Here is a 24,596-nt window from a genome sequence, read left to right on the forward strand (position 1 = left end):
CCACAGACAGAATCCCCCTTATAGTGACATACAACCCAGAGCTGGAAAAATTAAGAAAAATCATAAGAGATCTACAGCTTCTACGCCAGGAGGATGAATTACTGAACTAGATATTCTCATCCCCACCAGTGCTGGCTTTCCGACAGCCACCCAGCTTAAAACACAAGCTAATTATAGAAGTAAGCTCCCAACACAGACTCAAAAAGAAGAGAATGGTACACATCTTTGCAATATATCCAGCTGAAAACTAAGCCAAAACATTTCACTTGACCCCACGGTCATTCACAAAGGAAAAACATTCAACATTAAGGAATCTTTCATGTGCTCATCTTCCAATCAAACATATAAACGGCGAGTGACCGTACTCACTCGCAAATGCGCAGTAGAGACTTCCCTTTCTGTCCCCCCCCCCCCCCCCCGGTAAATACATGATGATGGGGGGGCGGGACAGAGAGGGAAACTGCACGAAGGGGAGGGAACTGCCGAGGTCGCCACCCCTCCCCCCTGAGGTCGCCACCACTGGTACCCCTCCCCCCGGAGTTGCCACTGCTGCCACCCCTCCACCCGGCCTGTCTCTTCGCTATTCAACTTACATCTCCGCAGCAGGCAGATCAGCTGAGCTGCCGTTGGCCTTCCTTCCCTGCCTGTGTCCCGCCCTCGCCAACGTTATGTCACACGAGGGCGGGACACAGGCAGAGAAGGAAGGCCGACAGGAGCTCAGCTGATCTGCCTGCTGAGGAGATGTAAGTTGAATAGCGAAGAGACGGGCCGGGTGGAGGGGTGGTGGCGGCAACTCGGGGGGGGGGGTACCGGCAGCGGCGACCTCGTGGGGGGAGGGGCCAGAGGCGACCTCGGGGGGAGGGGGCAGCAGCAACCCACTAGCCTGTTTCAACGGGCTCAATGGCTAGTGTGGTATATATCATTCAGTGTAAAAAATGCAACGAAGGCTGCTACATTGGAGAAACAAGTCATGCTAAAGAAGAGATTTAATTTACATAGACACCATATGAAAAATGCTAGTACCAATAAAGATGTCATGCCTGTGGGTCAGCACTTTACAAAACCAGAACACCGTACCAGTGATTTCATGGTACGAATCCAGAAGGGAACTTTAAAACAATACAGGAACGTAAGACCTTTGAAGTCAGAATGATTAAATATTTTGACACCCAGCAGATAGCCTTAACAAAGATCTGGGTTTTCTAGCCCATTATGAACCATAAAATTGTACTGCTTTGTCATCTTCTTATCTCCATGCATATCTCCCTATCCCTCATCCACCTGGCTCTCCCTGTCTCCCACCTGACCCCCCCCCCCCCCCTCATCCTGTTAGACTGTCATTGAAATGCTTTGATGTTTCACTTATATGTACTGTCATCTACCAACATTTGCTTATTTCCGATCTGATGAAGAAGGGCTACCTTCGAAAGCTAATAAAAAAATGTATTAAGTTATGTCCAACAAAAAAGGTATCATCTTATTTTCTTTTCCATGTTTTATTTTGTTTTATTTCTATGGATCACTTAGCATGTAAATGGAAGGAGTCGTGCAGGGGGGAGATGAATAGGCAAGGCATGGGCATATCCAACATTTACATGCATAACTTAGAGAATATGTTATGTGCTAAAGTGCCCCATTTAGATATGCTTATTTATGTCTGCTATTAATATAGCGTAACTGGGCACACCTAAAGGTAGGCACATTTCTAAAAAAAAACCATTTATGTGCATGTTTGTATAGAATAGTGCTCAGCATGCATAAAGGTACTGATTCAGTGTTCTGTGAATTTCAGAATTTCTTTGGTCCAGAATTTGTGAAAATGACTGCTGAACCATATATTACTTTAGATCTTCCAAAGTCAATACTGGTAAGATACTACTTTTCATATTTTAATATCTCTATAGTGCAGACACTGAAAAGGGTTTGTAAGAAGATGCTCATAGAAGGAGAAGGGGTAAGACTGAGGGCTGCTTATGCTATATATGATTTTCAATAATATTTTTTAAAATTCAGACAAAGAAGGGAAAGAATGAGGATTCTCGACGGAAAATAAATATAATTCTTCTAAGTGGACAAAGGCTAGAGCTGACTTGTGACATCAAATCCACATGCAAAGACGTCTTTGATATGGTTGTGGCACATATTGGCTTAGTGGAGCACCATCTGTTTGCCTTGGCTACTTTAAAAGGTAAAGCATCCTGTTGAATTACAATAGAGATTACTGGATTTGTTTCAATATGCTGTTGCTGTCTTGTGTACTGGGGCCATCCTGTAGCAGTGGCAGTTCTTGGATAGAAATTTAAAGTGGGGCCTAAGAGCACTTGCATGCTGATAAGCCCTTTGACACTCTACCTCTTGCACATTTCCCTCCAGGAATTGCTGTAGGGCAGCCCCACTATACAAAAATGCAAGTAACTCTTGATGTGAATGAACAACCCTGGAGAGGGGAAGATAAGGATCTGGGAAGGAGTGATTCCATAGGTGGACTCTTCCCCACCTCTGTTAATTGTTTTAGGAGATTTTCTCCTCACCCACCCATTGCACTTATGCAGAAATACCTGTCAAAGTAGAATACATAAGTACATAAGTACATAAGTAGTGCCATACTGGGAAAGACCAAAGGTCCATCTAGCCCAGCATCCTGTCACCGACAGTGGCCAATCCAGGTCAAGGGCACCTGGCACGCTCCCCAAACGTAAAAACATTCCAGACAAGTTATACCTAAAAATGCGGAATTTTTCCAAGTCCATTTAATAGCGGTCTATGGACTTGTCCTTTAGGAATCTATCTAACCCCTTTTTAAACTCCGTCAAGCTAACCGCCCGTACCACGTTCTCCGGCAACGAATTCCAGAGTCTAATTACACGTTGGGTGAAGAAAAATTTTCTCCGATTCGTTTTAAATTTACCACACTGTAGCTTCAACTCATGCCCTCTAGTCCTAGTATTTTTGGACAGCGTGAACAGTCGCTTCACATCCACCCGATCCATTCCACTCATTATTTTATACACTTCTATCATATCTCCCCTCAGCCGTCTCTTCTCCAAGCTGAAAAGCCCTAGCCTTCTCAGCCTCTCTTCATAGGAAAGTCGTCCCATCCCCACTATCATTTTCGTCGCCCTTCGCTGTACCTTTTCCAATTCTACTATATCTTTTTTGAGATACGGAGACCAGTACTGAACACAATACTCCAGGTGCGGTCGCACCATGGAGCGATACAACGGCATTATAACATCCGCACACTATCCCTAGTCCAAAACTTATAGGACACCTGACACCTCAAGCACTAATGCCCATATGAATGAAAGCCCCGTACTGTTCTAAACAGCGCTCTAAAAATAGCGCTGGAACAGCGCGTGGCTTTACTGCTATGATCAGAGATTATAGCATGCAAATTTATGTGCGCTGTTATCTCTGATCATTGGGTAACGTGCAGGAGGATTAGGCAAAAGCCCAGACCTGTCAAACACCAGACCCCAAACAGCATAGCCCTGGTGGCCTAGTGCCCCCACCGAACCCCGAGCCAGCAACATGGGAGCTTGAGGTTCGGTGGACCTCCAATCTCCCCGACCCCCCCCCCCCCCCAACACAAGTTCCGGGGGGGGGGGGGGCTGGAGATCTGGTGGGTCTTCACCCCCCCCCCAGCATACCCCCCCAAAAAAGCCCTGGTGGCCCAGTGGGCCGCAAACCAAGCCCCCCTGACCTGGTGATCTAGCGGCCCTGTTCCCTACTCCCCCGTACCTTTGTTGGAGAAGGGAAGTGGACTTCCCCCTCCCCCTCGTCTAGCAGCGCTGCCTTGAAAATGGAAGTGCCCAGCCCTGCTCAGTGCATCCTTTAAGTTGCGTCAAAGCTGCTGAAACAGAACTGGATAAACAAAACACCTGCTTCCAATCTTTAGGTAGTTAATTAGCCAAGTAGTAGAAACTATGCTCCGCCCAACGAAAAGGGAAGTTCTTTCGCTCATACAATGGTTGTAACCATCCTATAAGTTGTGGCCCAAACCCCATGACTGACATAGCTAGCCAGAGAAAGGGCCAAGCAACCCTGTCAAAGGCCTTTTCCGCATTGGTGGCTAATAAAGCCACCGGTTCTGTTCACTCCTTTACCAGCCACAATAGGTTTAATGAGTGGAGGTGTGACCTAGTTAGTACACAGGTCTTGACATCCGTAGGTGGCCGGTTCAAATCCCACTGCTGCTGTTTGTGATCTTGGGCAAGTCACTTAACCTTCCATTGCCTCAGGTACAAACAGATTGTGAAACCTCCTGGTAACTCACCTTAAGCTGAAATGGTGTGAGCAGAATCTAAATAAATAAATAAATAAATAACATCTTACAAATGTTGTCAGCCACTGGGCCACAAAGCCGGGCTGATTCAGATGTATAATTTAGGAAGCACCTGTCCCATTCTATTAGCCATTACTTTGCCAGAATCTTAATATCTACATTTATAAGGGAGATTGATCGATAAGAGCCACAAAGCACCGAATCTCTCCCGGATCTTCAGAAGAATAGAAATCCAAGGCTCTCACATGCTGTCTACCAAATGCTCTCCTAGTCAACTTGAATTGCCAATCCAGTGAAGGAGGAGGCTCACCTCCGCATAAAGCAATTTATAAAATTTGGAGCTGAAATCTAAGCCCAGAGCATTGCCCCCACCCAACCGCTTGATCACATTTATGATCTCTTGATGAAAAAAAGGCACTTCAAGAAAAACCGGATCTTGCTCAGAAAGGCATGGTAAAGTTACCTGAGAAAGGTATCCCTTTATATCAGACTCATTTAGTCTTACACCTTGACTGTATAACTTGTTATAATATTGGAAAAAAAATTTTCAAATCTCCCCGTCATCATGACAAAGGGTGCCATCAGGCTCCTTAATCTTCGAGATTGTGGTGCCCACTCCTCTAGCCTTCAAATGCCTCGCTAGCATTCTTCCAGACTTATTACCAAATTCAAAAAAATTTAAGCAAGTGCTGCATAAACTCCACCTTCTTCACCTGCAAACTATGTAACTCGGTTCTGCACTGTTTCAGACAAGTCATACTACAGTTCCCTGGATTATTCATTCCATTCACATTCCATGATCCCACCCGAAAACCAAGTCTCTTATGTCCCACTAAGTTCCCTACCCCATCTACCTGCTCCCCTCCCCAAAGTTTCCAGCTTCAGCTGGCTCTGGCCAACACCAACCAGCAAAATAGAATGCAGGAAATGAAGTACTGCAGGGCCAAATTGGTAATACAATAAAATTGGTAATACAATAAAATAATAACCATAACCACTTATATCCCTCCTTCTCTCCCCCCCCCCCCACCCCCGAATCCTTCCCCTCCTACTGCAGTCACACTCATGCCTTAATCATCCATCATAACTGGGAAAAATTAGACACACCATGTATATCTTAAGTAAACAAACAGCATATCACGTCACTCAAATACATAGAATATTCAGCAAGGCTGTAAGAGAACATAAGAACATTAGAGTAGCCATATTGGGTTAGACTAATGGTCTATCTAGCCCAGTATCCTGTTTTCCCAACAGTGGCCAAGCCAGGTCACAAGTACCTAACAGAAACTCCAATCCCAGGTCAAGCAGTTGCTTCCCATGTCTGTCCCAATAGCAGACTATGGACTTTTCCTCCAGGAATTTGTCCAAACTATTTTTAAACCCAGATACGCTAACCGCTGTTACTACCTCCTCCGGCAAAGAGTTCCAGAGCTTAACTATTCTTTGAGTGAAGAAATATTTCCTCCGATTTGTTTTAAAAATATGTCCATGTAATGTCCTCGAACGTCCCCTAGTCTTAGTACTTTTGGAACAAGTAAAAAATTGATTTACTTCTACACCACTCAGGATTTTGTAGATCTCAACCATATCTCCCCTCATCCGTCTTTTTTCCAAGCTGAAGAGCGAAAACCTCTTTAGCCTGTCCTCATATGAGAGGAGTTCCATCCCCTTTATCATTTTAGTAGCTCTTCTTTGAACCTTTTCTAATTCCGATATATCTTTTTTTTAGATACAGCGACCAAATGTGAACTAAATATTCAAGGTGTGGACGCACCATGAAGCAATACAGAGGAATTATAGTATTTTCAGTCTTATTCACCATCCCTTTCCTAATAATTTCTAGCATCCTGTTTTTCTTTTGTGGCCACCGCTTCTGCACACTGAGCAGAAGATTTCAGCGTATTATCTACAACGACACCCAGATCATCTTTTTCTTGAGCACTGACCCCCAAGGTGGACCCTAGCATCCAGTAACTGTGATTCGAATTATTCTTTCCAATGTGCATCACCTTGCATTTGTCCACATTAAATTTCATCTGCCATTTGGACGCCCAGTCTTCTAATTTCCTAAGGTCTTCGTGCAATATTTCACAGTCCGCATGTGTTTTAACAGCCTTGAATAGTTTTGTATCATCTGCAAATTTGATCACCTCACTTGTTGTTCCAATTTTCATAACATTTAGAAATATGTTAAATAGTACCGGTCCCAGTAGAGATCCTTGCGGCACGCCACTGCTCACCCTCCTCCATTGAGAGAAATGACCATTTAACCCTACCCTCTGTTTTCTGTCCAATAACCAGTTCCTAATCCACACCAGAACCTTGCCTCCTATCCCATGATGCTTTAATTTTCTCAGGAGTCTCTCATGAGGAACTTTATCAAAAGCTTTCTGAAAATCTAGATACACTACATCAAGCGGCTCACCTTTATCCACATGTTTATTCACGCTGACTCTGTCGAATTAAACCATATTTGTCTACATGCTGTATAATTTTATTCTTTATAATAGTTTCCACTATTTTGCCCAGCACCGACGTCAGGCTTACCGGCTATAATTTCCCAGATCACCCCTAGAACCCTTTTTATAAATCGACGTTGCATAACAGCAGATCAGCAATTTCATACTTGAGTTCTTTGAGTACCCTTGGATGTATGCCATCTGGTCCAGGTGATTTACTACTCTTTAATTTGTCAGTTTGTCTCAGTACATCTTCCAGGTTCACCGAGATTTCTTTCAAGTCCTCTGCATCATCACCCTTGAAAACCATTTCTGGTACATCTTCTTCCGTAAAGACAGAAGCAAAGAATTCATTCAGTTTCTCCACTATGGCGTTGTCCTCCCTGAGTGCCCCTTTTGCTCCTTCGTGATCTAACGGTCCCACGGATTCCCTCTCAGCCCTTCTGAGTCAATATCAGAGTAATTAAAATCACCCATTATTATAGCATTGCCCAATTTGCAAGCTTTACTAAAGTCTCTGTAAACATTTCTTCATCCATCTGTTCATTTTGTCCTGCAGACGGTAGTACAGCCCTACAAGAATACTTCTTTCCTTCACACATGGAATTTCTATCCATAAGGACTCCACACTGCTATCTGTGTCATGTGGAATGTTTATTTTATATGATTCAATTCCCTCTTTAACATATAGCGCAACCTCCCCCCTCCAATTTGATCCTCTGTGTCATTGTGATACAATTTATACCCTGTTAACACAATGTCCCATTGATCTCTTTCCACCAAGTCTCTGAGATGCCTATTATATCTACTTCATCATTTAGTGATATATATTTTAACTCTCCCACCTTAGTTTTTTGGCTTCTAGCATTTGTATACAGGAACTTCAAATTGTGTGTGTTTTTTTTCCTTTGATCTACAAGCTACTTAGAAGTTGAAGGGGATAATGTGCATTCTTTATCCTGCTCTTTCATTAAACACACCTGGCTTACTTTAAGTATTGTTGAAACCTTTCTACTGGGATTCCCTAGATGTCCTGTTTTGATAGTATTCTTCAAGGATACTCCACACCGAACCATGTGCTCCTGGGCGACTGTTGGCTTACCCACCCATTCTAATTTAAAAGCTGCTCTCTCCCTTTTAAAAGTTATTGCCAGCAGCCTGGTGGAGTCCCTTTTTTTCGGAAAAGTCTCCACCTTTCCCAGAATGTTACTCAGTTCCTTATAAAACTAAATCCCTCATTCCTGCACCATCGTCTCAAACCACACATTGAAACTTTGGAGCTCTGCCTGCCTTTTGGGTCCTGCGCGTGGAACGGGGAGCATTTCTCAAAATGCGAACCTGGAGGATCTGGACTTCAGCTTTCTACCTAAGATACTAAATTTGACTTCCAGAACCTCCCTTCCACATTTGCCTATGTCATTGGTACCCACATGTACCGACAGCCAGCTCCCCCCCCCCCCAGCACTATCTCAGATCCTGTCCAGGTGATGCATGAGGTCAACTACCTTCGCACCAGGCAGGCAAGCCTCCAGGTGATCCTCATGTCCACCAGCCACCTAGCTATCTATATGCCTAATGATCGAATCACCAACTACAACAGCTGTCCTAACCCTTCTCTCATGGTCAGAACTTGGAGACATATCCTCAGTGCGAGAGGATGATATATCCCCTGGTGGGCAGGTCCTGGCTACAGGAGTACTTCCTACTTCACCAGGGTGATTCTGTCCTTCTAGGAGACCTTCCTCCTCCAAGGCAGCACAGGAGCTGCCAGACTGGAGATGGGACTTCTCTATAACATCCCTGTAGGTCTCCTCTATGTACCTTTCTGTCTCCCTCAGCTCCACCAAGTCTGCTACTCTAGCCTCAAGAGAATGGACACATTCTCTGAGAGCTAGGAGCTCTTTGCATCGACTACACATATATAACCGCTCACCAACTGGGAGATAATCATACATGTGACACTCAGAGCAAAAGACTGGATAGCACCCCTCTCGCTGCTGGACTGCTGATTCCATCTTAGTATTTTTGAGTTTTTCAATCATTTAAAACTTGCTGAGGTATTAAGGATATTAGCCTAATATAAAAATGTCGTTAGTTTAAATGGAGTGGAGGAGTGGCTTAGTGGTTAGGGTGGTGGAGACTTTGGTCCTGGGGAAATGAGGAACTGAGTTCAATTCCCACTTCAGGCACAGGCAGCTCCTTGTGACTCTGGGCAAGTCACTTAACCCTCCATCGCCCCATGTAAGCCGCATTGAGCCTGCCATGAGTGGGAAAGCGCGGGGTACAAATGTAATAAAAAAAAAGTATTGTGTGATTTATTTAGTGTTTTCTTCTTAGAAGGTAATTAAATGTGTTTAAAAGTCTGTAAGAGCACTCCTTGCTTGTTATCCTAAATACAATAACTCACTATAAATGAAAAGTTGTGCTAGGAGTGGGCAGGTGTTGGGGAGGGTGGGTGGGATGAAGACTAAACTAGGTCCTACAGTGCCTGCTAGAGGCTATCTGTTAATGCTGTGGTACAAAGTTCAAGTTTGAAAACTAGGGGGGAAAGAGTATGGAGATTAGTTAATAAAGTTTGCTTTTTTGTATTTTTAATCTGCCTATCACTAACCTACAATTCCTCCTTTAAACCCCAATCTTTAAGTTCCCAAAGCACAAAGCAGAATAACGTTCACTTACCAGAGAAATGTCCTCTTCTCTCAGAACTTCTCAGAAAGAAAGTTCAGTGAGACCTTTCCTCTTTGTATGGTTTTGAATCTAAGGGGACTGCTTCAAACAGGCCCTTTCAAGCTAACTCAGTATTCAGGTTGCCCTTAGTAACCTCTGCAAATATTCTACTTCCTCTCACCTTAATTAACACCCAATTGAGGTCAGTAGCAGTGCAATAAAACAGTCCACAAATGCAGAATCAAGTTATAGGTGAGTTCCCAGCAGAAGCCCCATCTGCCCCATCCACCTGGCTCTTCCGATTAGGGCATACTGTCTGTCAATAATTGCTGCTGTGTTTCCCACGAGGTGACTGCCGTGGAGAAACATGAATTGATAAATTTGTGCATCCAATATCTGCCAAGGCCTTCCATGCTGCCGTAATGGTGTGAACACGAGATTGGCCCCCCACTGACACCATAAGGCCAAAAGGGTGTAGCCAACGATATAACAGACCAGCTTTCTGCAAAAACTTAGTGGCATCTCGCAACTCTCTTCATTTTAATAAAATACTTCGCGCCAAATCTTGATAAACAACAATCTGGCAATTGTCCCACTTAACTTCCCACAGAGCACAAGCCTTTCGCCATACCTGTTCCTTTACTCTAAAATCATGATAGCTGACAATAATATCTCTGGAACGCATATCTTGTTGAGGCCCTAAACTCCTATGAGCTCAATCAAGAACAATCGGACACTTGGCTCACTCAACATTACCTCTATTAGGCCCCTGCAATAACATCTCACATATGTTTTTAATAAATTGCTGGTTATTGCGATATTTGTCAGTTTGGGGAATATTTTTAAATCTCAAATTACATTGTCTGGAGTGAATTTGCTAGGTCTTCCACAACCAATTGCAACTCCTGGCAAAATTTTGTTTCTCACTGTAGATCAGATTCAAATGCTTGGAGTGTGTCATCAACTCCATCTAACCTCACTTTTGCCTGCTGAACCCTATTGCCAATGTCCCGCATTTCAGTACACAAGTCAACAACTGCTGTTTAATATCTGGCCGGACAGCCAATATCTCTGCTTTAAGTTTTGGAGTTTTTTTCACTTTAACTTCAATATATACAAAAAGAAGTAATATAGAAAAAATCAAGAAAATAATATTACAAAACCAATTCAAATAACATAGTGTACCAGTCCACATCAAGAAGAGAAAAGCTGGATTAACTTGTCAACAATTATCTTAAAGAAAACGTATAAACACTTTACTTGACAGGCACTTATAAAGAAACTTCAAAAAGAATGTACCACCCACAGCTGTAACCCTAGGTTTAAGCTGTAGGAAGGCTCTACACCTTAATTGTGTTGGCCTGGCCAAATCAGGAAACTTTACATAGTAACATAGTAAACGACAGCAGATAAAGACCTGAACAGTCCAATCAGTCTACCCAACAAGATACTCATTTTTCTTCCAATTGACCATAGAATGGCACCTTCTTTTTTTGAAAGTAAGCTTTTAACAATAACAATGTTTTATTAACAGAACCTAGGACCACTAACAAAGTAGCTCTCTTAGTGGGTTATTTACTAAAGCTTAGCTTGAGTTATCTACAGCAGGGCCCATAGGAATAAAATGGGCCCTGCTGCAGATAACTCGAGCAAAGCTTTATTAAAAGGTCCCCTTATATATTCCTTCTTGAGAAGAGTCCAAATATTTAGTTAAATCAAGACTATCAGGAGAACTTAGATTATCAAATTCACCTTCTGAAGAGGACTATTCAGTAACCCTAGGCAAGTAGTGGTAAGACTTAACTTCCAGTTTCAAAAGTTATTTGAAGTATAGCATGCATTTTAAGGAGCTCCACAGAGGATAGATAATGAGTGAGTGGAAAATTCAATAGATGCAAATTACATGCCCTGGAAGCATTTTCCAAAGCCTCCAGTCTAAGTTGAACAGTCAAACTGTCTGTTGCTGTTACAGCTGCAGCAGATTGACACCACTTGACCTGAGATTCCATTCTCTCCTATCCTTGTACAACAGTGTAAAGCTTCTGGTCTTGTTCCTTAAATTACTCAACCGCATCAACAATGAATTTACTGACGAAACACAAATTATCCTTTAAAGATTTGTCTATACTGACAATTGGTTCATAGATATCTTTTAAAGATATTTCACCAGATTTTATCTGTGTACTAGCAATATAGGAAAATGAAATGCTAGAAAGTACCTTTCCTGCTGATGGTCCTGAATCAGCATCAGGAATAGGAGCAGCAGCATTCCCGGGTGCGAAAACTGGTATCAGAACTGCCACACTTTTTAACGGAGTGTTAGCACACTCCTGTTTCAAAGCGGGTTGAGGGGGAGGGCCCCCTGATGACAGAGATGCATTCTGGAATGAGAGAGAGTCCCCAGCCAGAGGCAACAGCACCATCTTTGGTGTCTGAAAATGTAAATCCGTGAGTCCCTTCATTATCATTGCCTCCAAAGACAACTTCTTCATCCCTTTACACTTCCCTATCATCACGGAGCAGCGGGACCTGCTTCTGCTCCAAAAGTGCTCTGAAGAGGCTCCAAAGGGGTGGGACCTGCCCCTTTGACCATGCCCCTTCAGGCACATGACCATGGTAGGACAGCTTCTTATGCTGGAAAAAACGGCCTAACCTGAGGTGCTCACTTCATTGCCTGCACCAGGACTCTTCGCAGTTCCTCACAGCGAGTTCTCAGAGGATCCTGCAGCGGGACAGACTTTTATGCTGGAAAAAAGGGCCTAAGCCAGCAACTCTGGCAGTCCGAGGTGCCCACTTCACTATCTGCACCAGGACTCCTTGCGCTCACAGGGTAGAGGAGTGGCCTAGTGGTTAGGGTGGTGGACTTTGGTCGTGGGGAACTGAGAAACTGAGTTCAATTCCCACTTCAGGCACAGGCAGCTCCTTGTGACTCTGGGCAAGTCACTTAACCCTCCATTGCCGCATGTAAGCCGCATTGAGCCTGCCATGAGTGGGAAAGCGCGGGGTACAAATGTAACAAAAAAACAAAAAAAAAAACCCTCTCTCCGCTTTGAGTTCTTTAAACCATTTTGCAACTGTACTTGTTGCTTCTCTCACTGTCGCTGAGAGTGATATCTCCGTGTGCTTCATCCTTAAGTCTGAGTCTGCCATTGCCATTTTGCAGCAGTAGTTCTGCAGTGTGCTCTGAGAACCAGCACCACTGTCCACCACATATTTAAATTTTTCCAGCTTTTTGTGAGTTGACATGATGGTCTGACAAACTCAGCTCAAAAGCAGGGAAGTGAAAAATATCACCATGGAGCTAGGAAACACCACTTTTAGCTTAGACCCCAACAGAGCTGTACTCCTAAATGTCCATAACCTAGTGGTGATGTCACTTCCTCTGCTAAGGATGTAATTCTATATATGTTGCCTAAAAAATCAGCACCAGAGGAAAACACTCTTAGGTGTATTCTGTAAACCATTCCTAAAGTTAGGCACAGTTTACAGAATATGCCGCCTAAATCCATCCACGTGACTAGAGTTTAGGCGCAGCCAATTACACCAATGAAAACCTGGTGTAAATGCCCATGCCTAACATTAGGCACAGTGCAGGTTATTTTACAACAGTGTGTGTAGATTTTTTGAATGCCTGTGGACCCGCCCGTGCTCCTCCATAGCTGTGGGATCTGCACAGTAGAATTTACACAGACTAGAGAATATGCTTAGTGAGTAGTGCACGTAAATTATAATTATTGCCAATTGGTGCTGATAATTGCTTGTGTAGCATGATATGAGTTTCATTGTCAGAGTTATTGATTTTGCTGGATCAGATACAAATGTATCTATATAAAATATACAGCTGCAAAGACTTATTGGAACAGTATCAGATAAACTGGTCTGGCTTTCACCTTCCCCTACTGATAACAAAAGCTAGCCAAAGAACAAAAACCTGAGTATTGACAGCAATCACAGAGACTGGACTTATCAAAAGACAGTGAAACTCCACCTATTCTCAGACAATGATTCCGAGACTGAAAAGCTCATCTACCTATCTAATCTAACAAAAGAAAGCCTAATCCTGTCACTACCAGCAGATGTCAAGACAGAAAGTCTTAAGATGTCATTAAAACATGTGACCAGTTACCACGCTCCATCTCAGAACTAGATGAAACCAGTTTTCAGCTATCCCTGAGTTGTCATTGGATCGAGTGCACCCCACCTGACTTCAGCCTATGGTCCAACAAGAGATTATAAAAAGCCTGGAACATTTTCAGTTTGCGCTTTTGGCTCTTGGTTCTGCCTCTTGCCTCTCTGCTGGACTTCACACAGGCTCCAGCAACAACTCTGCAACAAAAGGACTTTTTTTTCCAGCAGGGATCTCCTTCATCACTCTAACCAGCAGCCTTCATCATATGTAAGAAAAGGGGAAATTAAATAATATAGTTGTTGAATTACAGGTGATGTAATGATGTTACAAGAGAGAGGCATTTTTTTTAGAGATCTTTCACAAGGGGAATATGCTTTTCAAGATAGCAAGTCTGAATTATAAATTAGTCTGGATTAATGGTAACTCACTTTGATGACGGAGGCTGCTGGTTGGAATGATGAAGGAGATCCCTGCTGGAAAAAAAGTCCTTTTGTTGCAGAGTTGTTGCTGGAGCCTGTGTGAAGTCCAGCAGAGAGGCAAGAGGCAGAACCAAGAGCCAAAAGCGCAAACTGAAAATGTTCCAGGCTTTTTATAATCTCTTGTTGGACCATAGGCTGAAGTCAGGTGGGGTGCACTCGATCCAATGACAACTCAGGGATAGCTGAAAACTGGTTTCATCTAGTTCTGAGATGAAGCATGGTAACTGGTCACATGTTTTAATGACATCTTAAGACTTTCTGTCTGGACATCTGCTGGTAGTGACAGGATTAGGCTTTCTTTTGTTAGATTAGATAGGTAGATGAGCTTTTCAGTCTCGGAATCATTGTCTGAGAATAGGTGGAGTTTCACTGTCTTTTGATAAGTCCAGTCTCTGTGACAGGGGCATAGCCAGACAAATGATTTTGGGTGGGCCTAGGCAAGAAGTGGGTGGGCACCAAGTGTTCTTCCCCCCCCCCCCCAAAAAAAAAATCTCAGCTGGCGAGAAAATGCTTCTTTCCACCTTGACAGTCTGCAGCAGTCATGCGCTGAAGACTGAGCATGCGCAGGTGACAGTATCAAGGAGAGTAGTGTTTTCATTACCATCAGGGGGAGGTCTTCAGCTGCTGGAGCTGGGGATCCCCACCAGCTACCACTAAATGTGTGCTATTGTTGGGTGGGCCTGAACCCTAAGTGGGTGGGCCCAGGCCCACCTGTGGCTATGCCACTGCTCTGTGATTGCTGTCAATAGTCAGGTTTTTGTTCTTTGGCTAGCTTTTGTTATCAGTAGTTTCCAGGGGGAAGGGGAAGGTGAAAGCCAGACCAGTTTATCTGATACTGTTCTAATAAGTCTTTGCAGCTGTATATTTTATATAGATACATTTGTATCTGATCCAGCAAAATCAATAACTCTGCCAATGAAACTCATATCATGCAACACAAGCAATTATCAGCACCAATTGGCAATAATTATAATTTATAAATGTCTGCTTAGCTCTTCTATGTAACCCTCACTCAATCTCATTGTAATACCGATTGTATCTTCTACCCTGTGAATGGCGATGCCATAACAGGCCTTTGTAAGCCACATTGAACCTGCAAATAGGTGGGAAAATGTGGGATACAGTGGGGGAAATAAGTATTTGATCCCTTGCTGATTTTGTAAGTTTGCCCACTGACAAAGACATGAGCAGCCCATAATTGAAGGGTAGGTTATTGGTAACAGTGAGAGATAGCACATCACAAATTTAATCCGGAAAATCACATTGTGGAAAGTATATGAATTTATTTGCATTCTGCAGAGGGAAATAAGTATTTGATCCCCCACCAACCAGTAAGAGATCTGGCCCCTACAGACCAGGTAGATGCTCCAAATCAACTCGTTACCTGCATGACAGACAGCTGTCGGCAATGGTCACCTGTATGAAAGACACCTGTCCACAGACTCAGTGAATCAGTCAGACTCTAACCTCTACAAAATGGCCAAGAGCAAGGAGCTGTCTAAGGATGTCAGGGACAAGATCATACACCTGCACAAGGCTGGAATGGGCTACAAAACCATCAGTAAGACGCTGGGCGAGAAGGAGACAACTGTTGGTGCCATAGTAAGAAAATGGAAGAAGTACAAAATGACTGTCAATCGACAAAGATCTGGGGCTCCACGCAAAATCTCACCTCGTGGGGTATCCTTGATCATGAGGAAGGTTAGAAATCAGCCTACAACTACAAGGGGGGAACTTGTCAATGATCTCAAGGCAGCTGGGACCACTGTCACCACGAAAACCATTGGTAACACATTACGACATAACGGATTGCAATCCTGCAGTGCCCGCAAGGTCCCCCTGCTCCGGAAGGCACATGTGACGGCCCGTCTGAAGTTTGCCAGTGAACACCTGGATGATGCCGAGAGTGATTGGGAGAAGGTGCTGTGGTCAGATGAGACAAAAATTGAGCTCTTTGGCATGAACTCAACTCGCCGTGTTTGGAGGAAGAGAAATGCTGCCTATGACCCAAAGAACACCGTCCCCACTGTCAAGCATGGAGGTGGAAATGTTATGTTTTGGGGGTGTTTCTCTGCTAAGGGCACAGGACTACTTCACCGCATCAATGGGAGAATGGATGGGGCCATGTACCGTACAATTCTGAGTGACAACCTCCTTCCCTCCGCCAGGGCCTTAAAAATGGGTCGTGGCTGGGTCTTCCAGCACGACAATGACCCAAAACATACAGCCAAGGCAACAAAGGAGTGGCTCAGGAAGAAGCACATTAGGGTCATGGAGTGGCCTAGCCAGTCACCAGACCTTAATCCCATTGAAAACTTATGGAGGGAGCTGAAGCTGCGAGTTGCCAAGCGACAGCCCAGAACTCTTAATGATTTAGAGATGATCTGCAAAGAGGAGTGGACCAAAATTCCTCCTGACATGTGTGCAAACCTCATCATCAACTACAGAAGACGTCTGACCGCTGTGCTTGCCAACAAGGGTTTTGCCACCAAGTATTAGGTCTTGTTTGCCAGAGGGATTAAATACTTATTTCCCTCTGCAGAATGCAAATAAATTCATATACTTTCCACAATGTGATTTTCCGGATTTAATTTGTGATGTGCTATCTCTCACTGTTACCAATAACCTACCCTTCAATTATGGGCTGCTCATGTCTTTGTCAGTGGGCAAACTTACAAAATCAGCAAGGGATCAAATACTTATTTCCCCCACTGTACATGTGCAATAAATAAATAAAAATTATAGATTACCGCTTAGCTCCCAACTATCACTTATAAGTGAATCTGTAAGATCCACCTATATAAATGCTAGTATTTTACTATCAGAGTGTGCAAATGGCACATACATTTAGCCACTCGCGTTATAGAATGGGGTGGGGGGGGGGGGATTGACGACATGGGCTTGATTTTCTACTATGTAGAACCCTTTCTTTTATTAACAATATCTGATAAGGACAGGTATAAATAAAACAGTGGAAGCCAGTTTAACTTCCACAAGCGTAGAAGAGAATTCCTTGGTAGCTTCATCTCTCTACATATTACAAGCTTTCTGTATTCTGGCAACTTGTATAAAAGAGGAACAGCAGACTGGTGTTTCTCAGAATACCACTGTCCCTCTCTTTCAGACAATGAATTTTTCTTCGTTGACCCTGATTTAAAACTAACGAAGATTGCCCCTGAAGGATGGAAGGAGGAACCAAAGAAAAAGAGCAGAAATACAATCAATTTTTATTTGTTTTTCCGTGTTAAGTTTTTTGTGGATGATGTTAGTCAAATCCAGTAAGTACTGCAAGTTATACCTCTTATACTTTTTTTTTTCAACATGTACTGCACTAAATTCACATAGCAGGTCAGTTTAGAAATATATGGAGAATGGAGGATTGTGTATTTTGTTTTTTAATGCAGACACAGTTTAACTTGCCACCAGTACTATCTCCAGCAGAGGAAAGATATCCTGGAGGAGAGATTGCACTGTGATGATGAGACAGCCTTGTTACTTGCCTCACTGGCCTTGCAGGCAGAGTATGGGGATTACCAGCCTGAGGTATGCTATACTTTACACTTCTGCACACTGGCAAATTCTGGTTTTTTTTTTTTTCATTTTATGAAGTTTAGATTTAGAGGTGGACTGCTCTCATATTAAAACATCTCTACATTGTTACAACTCACTCATTGATTATGAAGTGCTGCAGATCCATGCGTACCCACTAAGTTGGGGGGGGGGGGGCATTATTAAAATACCTTCCCCTATAGGTATTTGAACCTCACTTGTTTAACTTTACTCCGTTCCTGAGATACTTAGAGTTGGGGCTTCAAGAGGTGGAGCTCAAAGCACTTAAGTGCATATATGGAAGGGTTTGCCCAGTGATCACACCCCTTTCCTTTTGCAAGCTGTCTATGTAGCTCTCCTGAGCCTGCCTTAAGTCACAAGGCCTTACCTTTATTACCGTTGTCATCTCAAGGCCGATCTTTTTTTTTTTTTTTTTAATTTATAAGAATTTAAATTTACAAGCAATAAAATAACTTGCCAGAAATACAGAGAAAGTAATACACAAGAATTATTTCAATCAGGTAATTCTATACTCTTCTTTAGACCACAAAATAGGGAGAGTGAAACAAGACAAGGAGATCAATTGAACAACAGTAAACAGAAAAAATGTGGTATTAACCTGATTATCCCCAGTTATTATTTTTCTGAATAATTATTCCACATTGATCATCTGGTTAGCTTCTTCAAACCCAAAATGGTGTATATTCAATTTATTTTGTTGGAAACATACTTATTGTCCAATATTAGTAGAAATAATACACCTAATTTCATTTTTTCTCTTTTAAAACCGGAAATTATTTAACAATGCGAACACTTGAGTCTCTAATCCAATTTCCACTGATTAAGGTAATCCCAGTTTCACAGGCTTCACTCCTTTTGAATTAATATTACTAAGTAATAATTTATATTACTAAGAGGAATCATTACAAAGGAAAATTACAAAACTTTAAGGAAATATTTCTGAGGAAATCTTTAGGAGTCATACCCGGAACTCTGGGAAAACAACAATCTCAATATTAATCATCTGTAATAATATTCATTTTGTTCAAATTTCTGGTCTACTATCATTTTCAAAATCTTAACCGTTTCCTACTCCTGTAGAACTTCATTTGCTGTATCAATTTTTCTTTCTCAAAGGGTTCAATTAGGTTATCTATGTAGCTCACTAATAAGATTATATCTGAAGCAAAGTTATTTACTACCACTGTTAGGTCCTGGAGTGCCTTCCAGATGATATTCAATGTAACCTCCATGGGAGCCAAAAACTCCAAGCTGATAGCTCTTACGGGTTTAGGAGTGGCACCGCCAACTCGGGTTCAGCTGTAAACGACTTCCGTTTCAGAATGGACTCCTAACTCACTCCTCCACTCCTTTGGACATGGTGGTTAAATGATTTGGGAGCGATGAAGTTGTTTCCAGGTCCAAGAGCGTCGACGCTCCTTCGCTGGCACTAATCAAAGGACTCACCAACCCAGTCATCTGTGGGCAGCTCGTCGCGCAGTGGTCCCACACTTGCTGCACAGGGGACAAAACTCTGGCCATCGGCGGCTGACCCCCAATTGTCCCCTTCCTCTCAGTTAAGGTAACTGCAGTTGCAGAGAGGAAATTTCAAGTAAACAGAGACAGAACATCAGAGGACAGCTGGGCCGTTGAACGTACGAGCTTCAGGTCGCCATCTTTCCACTCTCCCTAGTTTGGGACACTCTTTATCTGGTTTCTCCTCAGGGGCCTGTCTGATATGGGTAACCCTTCAGCATAACCCTCTGAGTCATTGAAACACAGAAGCCCCTCCACCACTGCAGGGCGGTGTCCCTCGGAGGGGAGGCCCACCTTTAATTACAAGGTCTTAACGTTAAGCTACAAACAAGCCTAGACTGTTTCCATACTCCTTAACAGCATAAATGTCATAATTAATATACACAAACATTAATATCTACCTGACCTGCTAAAAATCGGAGTGGGCTGACATTCCTAGACCACTCAGAGGTAGCAACCAGAAAAGGACTTGGATCATTTGGGCTCCCAATTTGAATCCCCTCATCAGTCCAGTGTGAGAGTTCCTGGGCTGTGGCATGGGCTATGCGGCTTGCTGGTTCTCGATCCATAATTGGTTTCATGGAGCCAAACCCATGAGTGCTCCAAAGCCATATTTTCCCCCTCCCGCCCAATAAACCCTGTTGGGAGGAGGTTTGGCTGTATGCCCCATTAGAACAATGTCAGTGGACCTCCTCCCCTTGCCAGCATGGAGATTTATGTGAAGGAAAGGCATCAGGGGCTGTGGGGAAATGCCATTTTCTGTGATTTCTATCTTTTTATACTTGCTTTGCCTTCAAATTAAGAATCTCTTTGTCATTCTTTATTAGTTTTCCTTGCAAACAAGTTTGGATTATTATTTGTTGTCCACAGTGATAAACAAGAAACTTACTTTTGTTATTGTGCTGTGCAGGTACAGTACAGCACAGGATAAATTATGAGAAGCACATTGCTCCATGAAGCTTACAATTATATGATTCTTTACAGCTCTGCATTCAGTATTAATAAAAAAAAAATGAATAATAATAGCAGTAATAATTTGTACCCTGCCTCAAATCCTTTAAATTTCACAGATGACTGATGCTTTTCTTTTGTAAGTTTGTCACAATACCTACTAACTCCAATATAGTTGGCTATATTTCTGCTTCTACTATGCTAATCTATATGTTCTGGATTAGAGAATAATGGAACCCATTGGATATGTAATTGACTCAGAATGTGTGACTGGTAGCTTTAGTGGTACTCATTGTAATGAGGTTACAGTGTCCTTTTAGCATGAAAGCACAGGGTGCTCTGAACTGATCTGATATTTGGAAGCATTGTTCTTGATTGGCGACTTCATTCCTTATAGGTTCATGGCTTGGCCTATTTTAGAATGGAACATTACTTACCAGCAAGAGTAATGGAGAAACTGAACCTGTCTTTTATCAAAGAGGAGCTGCCCAAACTGCATAGCTCTTATATGGGGGCTTCTGAAAAAGAAACTGAATTAGCCTTTTTAAAGGTGAGTCTAAATGTTTTGGCAGACTTCAGTGCCCTTCATTCTGGTGCCGAAAAATCTACTGGTCAATAGTCAAACCTGGTGGCCCCCAAATTTTTAAAAAATGCTGGTTGCAGTATTTCAAGAAATACTTACATTTCATGCCACTATATTGTTAGGTAACAGCGTTGAATACCTAGAATGCAGTCAATGCCAGTGGCTATAGGTATATCCCTTATTCTCCGAGATAAGTCTTGGCCCCACTCCTTTGGGTGTTATCCATCAGGGAACCAATGAAGCCAGGAGCTTCCCCAACTGTAATCACACCAGAATGAAGGTGCTTTGTTACATCGCAGCATCAGGTTCCCTACCTTTAGAAACCTGGTTGCTAAGAGGTCATTTTGATGAATCAGAAAACATCTCTCAAATTAATCTGGCTTCTACATCCATGTGCAGAGGATCATTATAAATGGATTTTCTCATGTATATGCCACTATCCAGCTCATTTTTGAAATGGGAAATCGCCAGCGATCTCCTGATCCTGGCCAAATTGGTATTATTGAAAGCCGATTTTGGACGGCCCCAACTGCTTTTTTTGTCGCGGCGCCGGCCAGCCTTCAAGGGGGTGTGTTGGTAGGGTAGTGAAGGCGGGGCGGGGCGTGGGTACGAGATGGCTGGCTTTGCCTTATAATGGAAAAAAAGTGGCCGGCTCGAACGAGCATTTCGCCAGCTGGATGTGGTCCATTTATTTTTAGGACCAAGTCTCAAAAAAGTGCCCCAATTGACTAGATGACCACCGGAGGGAATCTGGGATCACCTCCCCTTACTCCCCCAGTGGTCACCAAGCCCCTCCCACCCCAAAAAAAAAAAACACTTTTTTTGCCAGCCTGTATGCCAGCCTGACATGTCATACCCAGCTCCTTGACCGCAGTATGCAGGTCCCTGGAGCAGTTTTTAGTTGGTGCAGTGCACTTTAGGCAGGTGGGCCCAGGCCCATCCCCCCCCCCCCCCCCCCACCCATTACACTTGTGGTGGCTAATATTGAACCCTCCAAAACCCACTGTACCCACATGTAGGTGCCCCCCTTCACCCCTTCGGGCTATGGTAATGGTGTATAGTTGTGTGGAGTGGGTTTTGGGGGAGATTTGGGGGGCTCAGCACCTAAGGTAAGGGTGCTATGCACCTGGAAGCTATTTTGGGGTTGTTTTTTTTTATTTTTTAAGTGCCCCCTAGGGTGCCCGGTTGGTGCCCTGGCATGTCAAAGGGGCCAGTACACTACAAATGCTGGCTCCTCCCATGACCAAATGCCTTGCATTTCGCCGGGTTTGAGATGGCCGGGCCCAGTTTCCATTATGGCTGGAAAACAAAGCCGGCCATCTCAGGTAAACCCGGCGATCCTGCTGTACACCCGGCGAGCGATTTGCCCGGCGCCAAGCGTCTTTCAAAAATACGCTTGGCTCCGCCCCCTCGCCGAGCCGGCCCCGAAGATGGCCGACACTGTTCGATTATGCCCCTCCATATGTGTTTAAAAAATATATAATAAGAAAAAAGTTTTTAAAAATTTTAAATGCCTCTTATAAATTCCTCTGTTCATACAAGTGCATGCAATGACAGGAATGAGCAGTGGCGTAGCGAGGGCGGGTCGCCGCTGTGCACCCCTCCCTCGGACCGCATTCTTACCACTGGCGCTCTGCCCCGAGTGCACGTCGTCGTTGGGAGCTGCATCGGCTCCGCTGGCCCTGCTCTCTCTGCCCCGGAACAGGAAGTAACCTGTTCCGGGGCAGAGAGAGCAGTGAACCAGTGGAACCGACACCCCCCCAGCGGCGTGCACCCGGGGCGGACCGCCCCACCCCACCCCCTTCCTACGCCACTTGGAATGAGCCTACTTTAGTTTATGATTATTATTTATTTGCTATACTGCCTAATTTGGAAGCAAGTCTTAAGTGGTGTACAATACATTAAATCAGTTTCAAAGGTAGAAAAGAACTCAATTAAAACAGGAAAGATACATTCACAAGGTCAGTTTCCAAACCCAGTTTGACAGCTTCCCAAAACCTGTTGAGGGGTCTCAATATTCAGCAATCCCAATGTGAGTGAATCCTGACAAAAGATAAATACTGCATAGGATGGATATTTTCAACATACCCAAGGGTGGTGGCCAAGGAAAAAAGCTTCTCAGTCAGTTGATGTTAAATTTGATATACAGTGGATTAAGAGTTTTTGCATGTTAAACAGATAATGAAATAGCCAGAATTTGGGATGAGGCAATAACATTAGCATGATTTATAGAAACCACATAGTTTCCTGGAGAACACAATCAATTGATAGACAAGCTCAGCTGAGTAGTACAACCACTCTTCAGTTGCATCTTGCTACCATAGAGGTCTTCCATGTATATTCAAACTCTACACCAGACAGAGCAGATTTAATGACCCCTGAGGCAGGCATTCATGCCTAAGCATGGATTTATGTCAGGTTCTTTCGATCTACTGTGTTATCCTGTGGTGGACTTTATCAGCAGTCAGATTGACGTTGTTTGATTTTATTGTGGGTCGTTAACACAATGCGCTTTCTTCTGCTGAACGTTCTCAGCAGAGAAGAAAGTGGGAATGAGAACCAGGATCTCCAAAGACAGGACCACAGTAGAAGTATAATAATATTGGCAGGCTGTTTGGAGATGAACTTTAGGGGACATGTGCCGTGTCGGAGCACAGTACCCCTATGGCCGACACAAGATGAGTATTCATTAATTAGAATTAAAGAATCTTGCAAGCAATAGTGAGTAATATAGGCAATGTATAAAAGATTAAATAATACAATAATACAAGATTAGGGTGGAGGTGGATGTCCAGTGATGACACAGATGCATTAGTCTCAGCGTTTAATTTAGTCCTTGAGTGGTGTCACTGAGGCCATTACTCTCTACTTAGGTGATACGTAGGAAGCTGGATGTATTGATATTCAGTAGATTGGGTGGATATCGTATTTCTAACTGCTTATTAGGATCCAGTTGAAGAATGTTTTGCCATTTGGAAGTAGGTGTATATTAATTGCATGTGGAAAGACATAATGTTTAATTGAGACTGTGGTATGGGAATTTTATAAAATAATAATAATATATTATTTCAATTATAAACTTGATTATGATGTGTATAGTGCCAAACGTGAACTAATAATCGTATGCATTCTAATTACAGAGCAGATAATCCATGATGATTAGTGATGAATAATGAATTATGACTAATAGACAATAAAAATTAAGATATTAACTAAATGATACCTGAAATTATGTATAAAAATGAAACAATAATGTTAACATTGGATAATGTAAAAAAATAATAATAACAGTGTTGCCAAACAATATGTGACAAAGGCAGAACATATGTAGTAAATGAACAATAAAGGGTAATATTTAAAATTTAAAACCTCAAAAGATAAAATTTAAAACCTCAAAAGATAAATACTGTCCATAAAACATAGATGTGTAAAATGTATAAAAATGGAACATATGATGCAAATAACAAACTTAAATATCCAGTTATAAGTAATATTGTCATGCTATGGCTGAAAACTTTGAAACATATATATAATGTATGTTAAAAAAATAAATGACAATGGAAAGTGTATAAAAATAAACAATAATAAATAAAATAAATTTTATATGTAGGTAGAAGAACCATATATTGTAATTAAATACTAAAAATATATATCAACAGTACTAGAAACACTGTAAGCTAGCTAATGTAGTTTTACCAGAAGTATGTATACTCTCGGTTCTGTGCAGAAGATCTCATAATTTATTGAAGATATTCTGAAAACCCAAGTGATCAGGTATGCCTTATAAGTTTAGGAACATGGATACAGGAGAACATTTGGTCACTATGCACGTTTCCTGTTTTTACTGTACTTTCACCCTCATTAGTAAAAGCTAGCATCTGTCTGTCATGCCCCCTCCCATAATAGGAGGCTGGTCAGCTTTATGATCTCAACCAGTTTTTGCACAGCTTGCCAA

At 42.8% G+C, this 24,596-nt stretch overlaps 1 protein-coding gene across 1 annotated transcript in view; it reads left to right on the forward strand.

Annotated features, from left to right (window-relative positions):
- Window positions 1-24,596, forward strand: part of PTPN13 (protein tyrosine phosphatase non-receptor type 13) — a gene marked incomplete at its 3' end in the record, with an annotated part of 651,945 nt that overhangs the window by 358,763 nt on the left and 268,586 nt on the right. Inside the window, 5 exon segments of the mRNA XM_030190609.1 lie at window positions 1,793-1,867; window positions 2,014-2,188; window positions 17,147-17,300; window positions 17,427-17,565; window positions 20,456-20,608. Coding sequence (XP_030046469.1) covers window positions 1,793-1,867; window positions 2,014-2,188; window positions 17,147-17,300; window positions 17,427-17,565; window positions 20,456-20,608 — 696 coding nt within the window.

This window comes from Microcaecilia unicolor, chromosome 2 (genome assembly GCF_901765095.1).
Source record: "Microcaecilia unicolor chromosome 2, aMicUni1.1, whole genome shotgun sequence".
Classification (NCBI taxonomy): domain Eukaryota; kingdom Metazoa; phylum Chordata; class Amphibia; order Gymnophiona; family Siphonopidae; genus Microcaecilia; species Microcaecilia unicolor.